The sequence below is a fragment of the Leptonychotes weddellii genome, chromosome 3, assembly GCF_054177405.1.
Source record: "Leptonychotes weddellii isolate Sample4059 chromosome 3, ASM5417740v2, whole genome shotgun sequence".
Lineage (NCBI taxonomy): Eukaryota > Metazoa > Chordata > Mammalia > Carnivora > Phocidae > Leptonychotes > Leptonychotes weddellii.
This window is the reverse complement of record NC_138371.1, coordinates 49,677,302-49,690,525: the sequence shown is the minus strand read 5'-3', so window position 1 is coordinate 49,690,525 and position 13,224 is coordinate 49,677,302. Positions and strand designations below refer to the sequence as shown.

The following is a 13,224-nucleotide window of genomic DNA, read 5'->3' as shown; positions in this document are numbered from 1 at the left end:
AGGCCGTCGGCCCTCCCTGCTCTCCCCGGCCCAGACTGGCTCTCGAGGCCAGGGTGAAATCCTTTCAGCTTTAGAGTTCACATGAGCATGGGCTGTACCTCAGTCACGGATGGGACGTGTGAGGATATTAGCACACTGGGGCTGGAAATCCTCCCCAGGAATCACCCAGCAAGTTCTGTCTCTCGTTTTAAGGTAAGAATAGGCATTTAAAATGGTTACATGATGTCGTAGATGCTGTTGGTACTGCCCAGGTCCCCCAGGGTAAGTGTACCCGACCAGGTTTCTTGAGTGGTGGCTCCTTAGCTGCCCTGGCTTGCAGAGACTGCTCTGGCCGACAGGTGTCCCTCTTTGTCCGGGAGGTTATTTCCCTCCCCTCCCTCAGGCCTCCCCCCCCAAACTCACAGCCTGTCCGGGCTGTCATTGTCTCTTCATTGCATCCCTTCAGGTAGGGTCTATGTTATCTTGCTCATCTTGGTGTTGTTCCCAAGGGTGTCTAACACAAAATACTGTGAACTGTAGATGTTCCGGATTTTTGATGGATTGAGTTGAATCAGTCCCCATAAAAATATTTTTCTTGATAATTTTAACAGATTTAAGCTGTTATTTTGGGGGTTTTTTGTTAAGTTTTGAGAATAAATTTATCCATGAGAATCAAATCTGTGCTTTAAAAAATTGTTGAATATATTTAACACAGTAATTCAAATATTTGCTTTAAAGAACCTATTGACATGGGCCTTTTTGAGCTCGATTTACTCGATCTTATCTGTGATAATTTCTGTGATTTGTGAGGTCATACTCCCTAACCCCAGAATTTCACAAAAAACAACCAACCACACAGTTTGAGGTGCAGATAGCTTGCTTTATTTTGTTGTTACTATTTCTCAAGGAGGTCCAACAATTGTAACTAACAATTGAATTTATAACTGCATGAAAGGAACTACATCAAATTGACATTTTGGGCAGTTAGTAATGGTGTAGTTGTTTTTAATTTAACGACAGCTTTATTTTGTTGTTGTTGTTTTTTTTTTTTTTTTTGCTGTGGCTCATCGCTTAGTTGCCCGTTTCTCAGGTTTAAATGTGAATTTAGAGCTACCACACGAAGGCGTTGGCTGCACCCCAGAACCTCCAAGAGTTGACACCGCTCTGGCATAGGAATACTTGAATAGCTTGGTGAAATGAAGGGATGGCCAGGCGATGTTACTTTTCCAAGCTATCCCTGCACTCTCTATGGTCAGAGACAGTGTAGAAGGAGCGAACAGAGTGTTGGCCGTTACACTCTGCTCTGGTAATATTTAAGTCATGATAATTTAGAGTGTGACATCATCAGAGAAAATGTAAGACGTTAAAGCGTTGCTTACAGGAGGGTAAATGCAAACATCACCAATGCCTTACATTTCTGATTCAATAGGTATTGGTGCACATGTCCAGTTACATGCATGGCATCATCTTTTAGGTGGATAGGACTTCTTCAATGGGGAATTGCTCAACCCACTGAGGCACACTTAGACATCAACATTATGTTGAGGCACAAAGATTGATTAAGTGTTGAGCAGGGTATTCGTTCCGTAAGAAACTTTCTCCTACCAACGGTTAGTTTCAAAAGTTACACTGTAAAATGTCATAAAATAAATGGTACAAAACTTTATAACCGTTAATCCGGCTATATACAGTATGTACATGTCACTAGAAAATGTATAATATTCTTAGGTCAACAATTATGAAAGATCGAAATGTCTAATTTTGAACTTTGACTCATTTAGGCTGATACAAAACTACTTTTTCTTTTGGAATATTTACAGATCAGAAAGATTAGTCCATGTGAATCATTTGTGAAAGGTTAAGAAGGAGTATGAGTATGAGGACCACAGGCCCTCTTACATGGATCGAATATTTATATTCACAGTGGCAGAGTCAGATCCAAATTCATTCCCTAAGCTCAGGGTATAAAGTCCACCATCTTGTTTCTGTACGTCCATGATGATCAGAGTCGTCAGGTCATCTGTGTTTTCAATGTGGAATCTCCCGTGTTGTTCTTGGGTTTGAATTTTTCTTCCACCACGGGACCATATTATTTCTGGAGTAGGCTCACCCGTAAAGGCACAGGCTACTGTTAAAACTTTGCCCTCATCAATGCTGATGTCAGAGGGAAGAGCTTCAATTTTAGGTGGAATTCCTTTATAGAACAACAACAAAAACGTTTTAGGATCACTGAAGACATGATTTGCTTTCTACTAAATTACGTGAACTAAAGACTCTACCGTGCTACTAGGCTTGTCTACCTCTACCAGTAATTTTTTATTGCTCACCTCTTACGCCTGCTTTAAGCATTCTACTAGTTGAGCTTTCCAGTTGTGTCATGCTAGATTTTCCCATAAAACTGCTGGAACTCATTTCTACAAAGGACTCTTGCATGGAGGACATGCTTTGGGCAGACATGCTTGCAAATTTCATTTCAGTCATGCTGCTAGCACTGCTGCTGCTGAAACTGCTGAAGGAGGCCTCCTGCTTAGAGGCAGACATTTGGACTGACTGAGACGAGAAGCTTCCTTGCAAGCTTGTGTCACCACTTGTCCTCAATACTACCTCTCTGGGAGGTTCTTCAACTAGAGCTGTGGAGCATAGCAGATACACGGTGAACATCAATGACCTCTGGTTAATTGGGGACATCTGACAATGACTTCCAGAGATGGAAAACTTACACACACACACACACACACACACACGTAACCCAAACAATTTGCTGTGAAAGCATAAGCAAATACATACATTTGTCAAGAGCTAGCTCAATGTCTCCAAGAAACGAATCTTTAGATTTCTATCATTACATTACATGCAGGTGCTAGAATAACTAGGGGAAAAATGATTAGTCATATAGAAAATCACAGAGTTATTGTGCATTCTGGAAAAAAAAAATATAACCGGGCACTTGGTAGCTTGGCTTAGAAAGTTAATTTGTCCACATATCTGTTTAGCTGCAAAGAAAATTTGACCGTAAGGATGAATTCACACAGGAGGCCTGTGCCTGTTACACATGGAATTTAATGAGGCTCCTCAGAGTTGGCTGTGCTGAAGACAAAGGGGAAAAAATACATAAAGGCCTTAAGCATGTGAGGAAAATGGGAAAGATATACTTACGAAGGACTGTTAAGGAAGCGGTAGCTGAACACTGGCCACGGAAATTCTTGGCCTTAACTGTGTACTTCCCACTGTCGCTTACTGAGGCATTTCGGATTTCAAGAGAATATACATTTCTGGAGCGACTTACACTGATATTTGAAGAAACAGAAATCTAAAATGTAAGGAGGGGGAAGAAGTGTTTCTTTGAGCTCTTCAGGAATAGATGTGGCATTTTAAATTTTCTTCGATGGTATATTCAGAATTAAACTTACCGGCAAGTTGTTTTTAAACCATTCGATTTCTGGGGATGGCTCACCACTGACTTCACAAGAAAAGCTAACATTTTGTCCTTCGTTAATATTTTGAGATCTGGGCTGTGAGATGAAGGCTGGAGCATCGGAGAGTTCTTTGCTCAGGGTCAGATCATACTGACATTTGATGAGCCCTTCGCTGGTTTGGCCTATGCAGGTGAGGATCCCTTCGTCTTTGTGACTGGCCTGCTTGATGGTTAGGGTCTGATCGCTGCCCGAGACACCGTATCTGTACTCCTCAGAGTTAGTGAGCTCTACGCCATTCAGTACCCATTTCACATCCGTGGCACCAGCAATGTTGGCTTTTAAGGTCACCTTCTGACCATCACTTATGCTCATCTGAGTAGAAAATGCTTTGATCTCCGCATGCGTTCTGATTTCTTCTGATGCCTTTGATGTTTTAGTGATTTCCTCATGGACAATGGATTTTTCCAGAGAGGTTGCTCCTGATTTCTTGACTTTTTCAGAAATCTGAACCTTTGAAGCTTCCTCCTTGAGGGCTAACTTTTCTTGAGATTTTACCTCTGATTTTTTCATTTCTTCAGAAATTAGGGCTTTTGGGGAAATTTCCTCTTGGACAACCGCCTTCTCTTGAGATTTCACCTCTGATATTTTCATTTCTTCAGAAATTAGCGCTTTTTGGGAAATTTCCTCTTGGACAGCTGCCTTCTTTTGTGACGTAATTTCAGAGGTCTTTTGTGTAGACACTTTCTGTGCCTCAGTGTCTTTTACAGCTAAAAAAGAAACCTCTGTAAGGCAAACTTAACTGGAAAGAGGCCCCACCCACCCTTTACTCTTATAGATTCTACAAGCGAATAAATGAGACAAAGAAAAGGAACGTTGCCTTTTGTATGCAGTGTAGGTAATATTTAATTCTTTCTCAGCCCTAGTCTTGGAAAATTGTCATGCATGACTTTTGAGATCAGTATAATGAATGATTCTTTAAACTAAATTGAAGACGATTCTTATGACTTGAAAAAGTCTTGAAAAGAACAGTCAAAATATTTAGGGTATGTGTGGATTTAGGAACTTTTTGATAAAAAATTGAATTATGTTTTAGAAGATTGAATGAAAGCAGCCTAATTTTAATTGGAAAAGTAATCTAGCTCTTTTACTAACTGCATTGCTTGGGAAAATTAGCAAGAGTGAAGGTTCATGGAAGCAGTACCATTTTGTATATTCGCCTGACTTCATTCCTAAATATTCCTGGCAACAGGGGCTGCCTCTTTGGAATCTTATATACCACCATGTATAATTAGGCACTTGATAAGTGCTTTTTATGCTAATATTATGCTTTCTTTAAATATGTGTATTTCTATATTTGTGTACAAATGGTATTCTGGAATTTGGAAAACAGTTTTACTTTAATACTTGTGTGTGTGTGTGTGTGTGTATAAGGGAGAATGTTTAGAAAACTTAATATCATTTTTTTTTTAAGATTTATTTATTTATTTATTTGAGAGTGTGAGAGAGAGAGAGCGTACATGAGAGGGGGGAGGGTCAGAGGGAGAAGCAGCCTCCCCACCGAGCAGGGAGCCCGATGCGGGACTCGATCCAGGGACTCCAGGATCATGACCTGAGCTGAAGGCAGTCACTTAATCAACTGAGCCACCCAGTCGCCCCTTAATATAATTTTCTGAAAAACATTGGTAAAAACAAAAGCCAACCTACCTTTTATAGTTAATTTGCAGCTAGAGGACACAGATCCAGCTGAATTTGTTACTGTGCAAGTATAAAGCCCACTGTCAGAAGTATCAGTCTTAAGAACTTCTAAGAAGAAAACTCCTTTGTCTTCAGAGAGTTTGTATTTACTTCCTTGTGTAACAGCCTATAGAATGCAAGTGATTTGAGTTTTAAAAAGTAAGTTAAGTTTAAACATTTTTGGGGAGACAGGGAGGAGGGAAGGGCTTAGATTTTTAGGAGATAAAATTGAGAGACGTTTAAGACCTGGTTACCTTTCCATCCTTTGTCCAGATGATGGTCGGCTGGGGTTCTCCAGTAGCTTTAACCGCGAACTTAGCGACGCTGTCTGCAGAAGCTGTTGTATCCTGCAGCCCAGTAACGATGGCTGGTTTTGAGGAAATTGGTTCAGGAGCTTTTGGTTCAGTTTTCTTGGTTTCTGTCGACTCAGCAGTTTTCTGAGCCGCTTTCTTAGTTCCTGATGTCCTTGACACCTGTTCATGGATACTCTTAAAGGCTTGTCCCATAAAGTGGAAGTTCGTTTTTGAAGTTCCACCTTCGCTAGATATCTCACAGATGTATTCTCCACTGTCAGATTCTGTGAGGTTATGGATTTTGAGCTCATAGGTACCATCTGCTGAATAATGAAACTGGAAATGCCCATTTTCCTTCAGTTTCTTGCCATCTTTATACCAGGTGACCTCTTTTGCACATAATACACTACTTTCGACTGCACAGGTCAGCTTCACAATATCTTTAGAAGCTTCTGCTTTCAGGGACTGAGTTATCTTGGGTGGGACAGAGACCGGCAGCTGCTGAACCTTCTCTGTTGGTGTGGGTTTTGTCTCTGTGGGTGATAAGGCTTTTGGGTGGGAAGTGACCGGTTCCGGGGATTTCACTCGTTTTGGAGACTTAACGGCTTCTGGAGATTTCACTCGAGCCTCTGGGGATTTGACTCTCGGTGGTGACGTCACAGCCTTTTCAGGAACCCTGGCCTTCTGAACAGTCAGAGTGAACTGAGCTTCTTGCCTCCCTTCACTGTTTTCTACCACCACGCTGTAGTTGCCTTCATCAGAAGCCTGGACTGAAGAGATCTCGAAGGTTGATTTGTACTTTGTGGTGGTCACTTGGTGGCGGGCAGAAGAACTTATCACTTGGCCGCCACGCAGCCAGATCACAGTGGGTACTGGCTCCCCATCTGTGTCGCAAGAAAACCTCGCAGACTCCCCTTCATACACAGTGACAGACCTTGGCTTCGTCAGAATTCTTGCTCCCACCAAAGTCGTCTTGATCTTCCTCTGTGTGGTTTTTCCTTCCAGCGACTTTTGTTCCACCGCAGCACTTTTCATTTCCGCGGATGCGTGGTGTTCATATGCCGAGAGACTTTCCCTTGTCTCTGTCATCTGTGACTTCATTTCCCTGACCGAAGAAGACGCTTCCATCTCAGACATTTTCTTGAATGACGAAACAGCGTATTCCTCTGTTCTTGTCAGCTCAGGGAAAACAGATGGGGGCACTTGTTCGTCTCTGCGCCGGGAAGCGTAGGTAGTGTAATCCCCGCCTGTTACATCCAAGGTCGCGTAGTCCGAGGCCTCACCTTTGTAGTTGGTGCACACGGCGCGGTATGTTCCGCTGTCCTCAGCTTGACAGTCCAGAATTTCTAGGGTTAATACCCCGCTCATGTTGGTGTAATGAATCTTACTGCTTTCCTGGAGTTCGACACCATTGTGGTACCATTTAACCTCAGCGGTTGGCTTAGACTGAACGTTTAAGATAAAATGCGTATTTTGGCCACATGGTACTCTGTGGGAGCGCATTCTCAGTGTGATTCGAGGGGCATGGTCCAGCGTAAAAGGCTGCTGACTCAAAACTTCATACATCCTTTCTGATGTCTTCTGAGTCTTTAAAGCAGCTTTCATGGACTCGTACCTGGAAAAGATATCAAATCTGGCAGACCTCTCAAATCTCGAGAGTGATCTCTCACTAGACACAGGGCTAGGGGAACGAGGGCGAGTTCTCTCCGGAGTAGGGGACCTTCTCTCTGTGTCATCTTCATATTCCTCCTCTGGCGGTCGGCGTGGCCGGATTAGCTCGGACACTGGCCTCATTAACTCGATATAGGTTGGAGACAGGGAACGCCGCCGCCTCAGCAGCCTAGACACTGATGAGGAGGAGGACTCTCTTTGAGCATGTTTTGAGGAGGCCTCTCGCTGAGCGTGTTTTGAGATTTCATATTCCTCCTCAATTTCGGTTATTTCTGTCACTTCTCTCTGTCGCCTTGATTTCTTTCTAGACTTTTCTTCCTTTGACATGTGGTCAAGCTCACTTCTGTATGCTGAGAGTCGCTGGGTGCTAGTGACTGGACGAAGCAACTCTTCATCCTCTTTCTCAGCCATGATCCTCTGCCGTTGTTTTGGCTGCCTGTACGAGGCCCGGGCGTGCCGTTCCCGCAGTTCCACATAACTTGTGCTAGTCTCAGCCCTTGTGGGGATGTGGTAGGTTGAATATCTGAAGTCTTTTCTTGTTTCCTCCGCCTTGACGTGAGCTTGTGGTGAAGAGTAACGCAGACTAGAAAGCTCAAAACGTGGAGGGCTTCGGCTTGGCGGTGAAGCTGAGAAACCCAATTCAAGCTCTTCTTCAAGATGCAGCCTCTCTTCCTCTGTTCTTTTCATTGCCAAGTAGTCGTCAATGGGAAGGAGTAATTCTTCATCTGACATGTCACCAAGAGAACGTCTTCTAGGTCTGTAATAAAAGTCATAATCAGGAGAAGGTGTACGGCGGCGGGCTGGTCTCACCATTTCAAGATCATCTTGGGAGAGTTTGGGAATACGCCATTTAGGTCTGTATTGATCTGTAATGCGTGGAAGAGGCATCACATAGAACTGTTCCCATCTTGAAAGGCGGATGCGCTTGGGTCTTTTCTGTACAACTCTGTCAATTTTCCCAGGCATTTCAAATTGATCACGTATCTTTTTGTACCATTTCATGTCGGACATAGGCACAAATTGCTTAATGCGTTGGTCTTCTTCTATGGTAGTCTGTTTGTACTTGCGTGGTTCTGGTACCTCATAAGGCATACGGAGTTTTCTCTCTTCCTTCTTTTCTTCCGTCTCAAGACGGAATTCCCCTTTTACAGTCTTGGTGCTTACAGCTGGTTTGTAAAGGACGGCAGCTTCTCTCAGAGCCTCTTGGGCTACCTGTGTCAGTGGCACCGTTTCAGTTCCAGAAAGAATTTCAGCCATCCTTAGTGTCTTGTCAATTTGCTTTTGGACGTGTCGTTCACGCTCCTCCTTAGTCTTGAATTCATGCTTGACGTACCTTAAGCGTTCCACTTGAAGGTGAGCCTGGCAGCTGGTGGATCCAGCTGTGTTCGTGGCGGTGACCCTATAGTAACCTGTGTCTTCAGGCAAAGTGTCCCTGATGTGCAAAGCATAATAATCCAGGCCTTCATGGATAATTTCAATGTTAGGCCCCAGGGACAATGGCTGGCCATCTTTCTCCCATTTTAATGTTGGTGGGGGGATGCCAGACACTCTGATTTCAAAGCAGACACTTTGGCCTTCTTGGCATTCTGCGTTTGCCAGCAGCCGTTTGAACATGGGTCTTAAGGTTGTATCTGTTGGCGGTGGGTGTGGGGTTACAGTCAGTTTTGCTTTACAGCTGTCCTCACCATATTTGTTCCTTGCCACAACCGTATATTCAGCATCATCATCTATAGTTACGCTGTTGATTGTTAACTGGTAAAGACCCTTGTCAGATTCAAATGTGTACTTTGTATCATCAACACCTGCTTTGATTTTCTGACCTGATTTATACCATGTTACACGAGGCTCTGGGTGGACAGTTATAGTTACTCCAAATCGGACCTTTTCACCCACATAAGCTGTCTTGTTATAGAGAGGCAACGTAAATTCTGGTGGCCTTTCCAGGAGTCTCATCGTGTCAGTTCTGCGCTTCATTTTCTTCATGGTTCTACGGCAGTAATAGTCGTAAGTTTCTCTCACACCTTTAACAAATAGTTCTGCATAAGAACTATCTTCACCATAGTCATTGACTACTTTGCATCTGTAGGTGCCATCATCAAATTTGGTAATGTCTTTGATGTACATGGTGGCTACTCCATCTTCATAGGTGATTTCATATTTCTCACTGTTCTCCAGCTGTCTGACTCCAAAGTACCAGGTCACTTGGGTAGACTGATCATAATTTTCAATTTTGCATACATATTTGGCATATCCTCCTTCTTCGCCAACTGCATGCATTATCTGCCCAGAAACTGGGCCAATTTCAATGGATGCTACTTTAACTTTAGCAACACTCACTCCCTTCTGAGATCGAATTGCACCACCGCAAGAGATTCGGGCCGCTGACACAACCATGTTGAGGTCTTTCTTGATCAGTGTGTGGTAGTAACGCCGGTGTTTTAATGTTCTGATAACTTTAGTACTGACTCTTTCTATCTTCTGCTTCAGCCATGGATGCTGGAGTGCCTCAGATGCTGTCATGCGAGATTTTCTCTCTTTCACTAACAACCGGTCAACAAAATCCATGGCTTCAAGGCTAATCTCTTTGAATGCTTCTTCATCGAAAGTATATTCAGCATTCATGATGTTCTCAATTATCTGTTGGTTAGTTTCAGCCAGGAATGGATTGGTACCACTTAACAGCACATACACCAGTGTTCCAAGTGACCACATGTCTGTGGCGGTGCTGACAACGTCATGCTGGTGGACTTCAGGTGCATAGTATTCGGGGGCAGTGAACAGAAGCCTAAAGTTGTCCCCTGGCTTCAGCTGACGGGCTTGACCAAATTCTATGATTTTAATGGTGGAGCTCCTTCTTGTTTGGTAAATGATATTTTCTGGTCTAATGTCAAAGTGTCCAATATTGTGACTATGTAAGAACTCAAGTGCTTCGCAGACCTGGCGAACATAACTTACAATTTCTCTTTCATTAAGTTCAAAAGCACTTGTGTTAATGCGCTCAAATATATCGAGTCCTGATATGAACTCAAAGATCATAACTAATTCTTCCATGCTCTCAAATGATTCATGGAGGTATAAGATGTTTCTGTGCCTGGCAATGTTTAGAATGGAAATTTCCTTCTTTACCAAAACCTGATCAGTCCCCTTGACTTTAACAAATTTGGCCATGTAAGTCTTCTTTGAGGATGTTTCAACGCAACGGTGGACAATTCCAAACTGACCACGCCCAAGATCTTCAGCAATCATATATTTCTCATACAGTTCCTTAGTTGATGAATGAGATGCTTTAGTCATGGAAACTTCCCTGGTTTCGTCTACCTCTTCATCGTAATTCATGGCTCTGGTCTTGTCTTCTTTAGTTATGGTTGGTTCTGAAGGCTCAGAAGGTTTGCTCAGGCCAAATTTATTTTCAGCTATTACACGGAACTGGTAGCTTGTTTTTCCAAATAAGTTGATCACGGTATAACGTGTTTCTCGGGCCTGTCCTACACGGAGCCATCTTTCTGCAGTAGTTGCACATTTTTCAACAATGTAGTTGGTGATTTTGCTGCCACCATCAGAAGCTGGCTCAGTCCATGTTAAGTTGACAGAATCTCGTGATATGTCACTAACTTTGACTCCTCTGGGTGGGTCAGGAACATCCGCCACATCCAGTTCAACAGTCTTCTGATCAATTCCAAATCTGTTTTTAGCACAGACCACATAGAAACCAGCATCTTTTCTCTCTACTCCATTGGGGAAAACGAGTGATGTGAAAGATCTTGTGACAATAACTTGGTAGTGGCCATTATTGTCGATGAGATCTTGTCCTTTCTGCCAGGTGATCACAGGATCTGGTTTGCCACTGAAAGGGATCTTGATGCTGACCACCTCACCTCGGAGAGCATGAACTGCCCCCATGCCTTCAAGAGTTTTAGGCAAGTGTATCTTAGCTGGAACTGTAGCAGAATAAAAGAAGAAAGAATGTAATTTAGCAATACCCAACACTATTTAAGTGCAACGACCTCCCCCACCAACCCTAATTAACAATATGTCATCTAGCACCAAGCTGATTTTTATAGATTTGAGGTATTTACCTTCTACTTCCAAGGAGGCAGTGCCAGACACAGATCCCCCTTGGTTGGTAGCTCTGACTTGGTAAACTGTGGCATCATCATCTGTGACACTTGCAATGATGAGCTGGTGGTAGCCACCCTTAAACTCTTGAATCCTGTACTTTAATCCATCTGCAATGATTTCTTTGCCTTGTCTGTACCATTTCACAATAGGTTTCGGATGACCAGTCACTTTGCAGACCAAAGTAGCATTGCTCTGATATCTGACATTTAGATTTCTCAGTTCCTCTTTAAAGTGTGGTGCCTGAATTGGGACATCAGATTTGGGAGTGGCAGGTTCTGATATTTCACTCCATTCACTTTCCCCACCTAGATTTTCACATTTCACACGGAACTCATATTCAAGACCTTCAATAAGGTTTTGCACTGAAAAGACAGTTTCTCGAATTTCTTCTGTTGTCACAGCAATCCATTTATTCTGCTTCTTCTCACGTTTCTCAAGGTAGTAATTTCTAATCTTTGCACCTCCATCACTGGCAGGTGGCTTCCAAGCCACAACACAAGAATCTTTTGTGAGAGCAGTGATAGTTGGTTTGCCAGGAGCACCTGGCTTTCCTGTTTCAAAGAAACAAGAAAGATTTGAGTCATGAGGTGAAACAAGCAGCTTTATTAAAAGCTTAGTTTTTTAAAAGAAAATCTTACGAACCCAAAGTTCTAAGAACAGCTATTCCAGAAAAATGAAATGGGTCACTTTATGCTAAGAAACTTATCAAAACACAAAGTTCATTTTTAAAGAAGAACAGGGTTTATATTTGCCCTTGTAGATTGCAAAAGTTCAATTTTAGTGAGCCAAAACACACTTGTACTTTATTTGAATCTTGGCTATTTTCTTTCAAAAGTTATTTCTGTTAATAAGAGTTTTATGTAAGGATGGAATTTTGCCATAGGAAGACTGTAGAGGTTGTACTCACCAAAAGGACTCTTAATGATCACAACTGAGGCAACCTCCAGAGGCTCACTGATGCCAAAAGTGTTCTGGGCTGAAACCCGGAAGTAATAGCCAGCATTTTCTGTGAGGTTTACAATTCTGCAGGTTGTCACTGAGATGGCTGAAGACACCAATTGCCATTCAGCCCCTTCCTTGGCCTCACATTTCTCCACCACATAGTTGGTGATCCAGGAGCCTCCATCATCTGCAGGTGGCTTCCAGCTGATCACTGCAGAGTTCTTCAATAGAGCTTCTATCACAATTGGTCCTATGGGTTTGTCTGGTTTATCTGTTGTGAGAAAATACAATGATAGTGGTTTTCTTTGTAGTATGTCGCCTGAGATCTCTTTTTTCTTGAAAAATTAAAAAAACACTAAAAACTAAAATAAAATACCTTGTATTTCCACATCAAGGATGGCATCAACTGTTCCAAAGACATTGCTGAGCTGAACTTTGTATTTCCCAGCATGAGTCTTACGTTGGACATTCTTCATGACAAGATGAGTATAGTGCTCAGTGTTTTCAATAGTAATGTTTTCTGAGTTTTGCAAAAGTTTCTGGCCATAGAACCAAGTGATGGAAGGTACTGGACGACCAATGTACATGACATGAAGTCGAAGTGTCGAACCCACAGCACCATAATATTTCTCTTTCAGTGGGTAACCAGGATGGAACTGTGGTGTTGCTTGCAGGAGAAGCTTACTACTGGTTTCTACTTCTCCAACCTCATTAGTAGCTATGCAGGTATAAACACCTTCATCTTCTTGTTCCTCTGTCATTACTGTTAGTGTATGTGTGCGTCCATCTGAAGACATTTTGTACTTCCGGCTTTGTACCAGCTCCTTACCAAATCGGTACCATTTAATGTCAGGAAGAGGCCTTCCAACAATCTGGCATGACAGTTGAGCAGCTTCGCCCAACTTGGTGGTAACATCCTTCATTTCTTTGCGCACTCCTGGAGCCTCTCCAGCTGAAGGAGATGAAAGATAATAGTAATGCATTATTATTACTACTGAATCTGTAATCCTCTGTCCTTGTATATCAGGAATGAATTTATCCTTTTGACTAACTCTATTAGATACCATGAT

At 42.6% G+C, this 13,224-nt stretch overlaps 1 protein-coding gene across 22 annotated transcripts in view; it reads right to left on the bottom strand.

The window, feature by feature from the left end:
• Nucleotides 1–838: 838 nt before the first annotated feature.
• The window catches only part of TTN (titin), a 270,727-nt gene continuing 258,341 nt past the window's right edge, over nucleotides 839–13,224 (bottom strand). For 21 of the 22 annotated variants that reach the window (XM_081814090.1, XM_081814067.1, XM_081814081.1 and 18 more), the window contains 9 exons: nucleotides 12,531–13,106; nucleotides 12,120–12,425; nucleotides 11,170–11,763; nucleotides 5,384–11,031; nucleotides 5,100–5,256; nucleotides 3,390–4,162; nucleotides 3,136–3,289; nucleotides 2,307–2,609; nucleotides 839–2,173 (listed from right to left, as the gene is read on the bottom strand). In XM_081814090.1, coding sequence (XP_081670216.1) covers nucleotides 1,875–2,173; nucleotides 2,307–2,609; nucleotides 3,136–3,289; nucleotides 3,390–4,162; nucleotides 5,100–5,256; nucleotides 5,384–11,031; nucleotides 11,170–11,763; nucleotides 12,120–12,425; nucleotides 12,531–13,106 — 8,810 coding nt within the window. In that variant the 3' untranslated portion in view covers nucleotides 839–1,874. The remainder of the gene's footprint in view (nucleotides 2,174–2,306; nucleotides 2,610–3,135; nucleotides 3,290–3,389; nucleotides 4,163–5,099; nucleotides 5,257–5,383; nucleotides 11,032–11,169; nucleotides 11,764–12,119; nucleotides 12,426–12,530; nucleotides 13,107–13,224) is intronic. The other variant, XM_081814082.1, reaches the window with a different exon arrangement.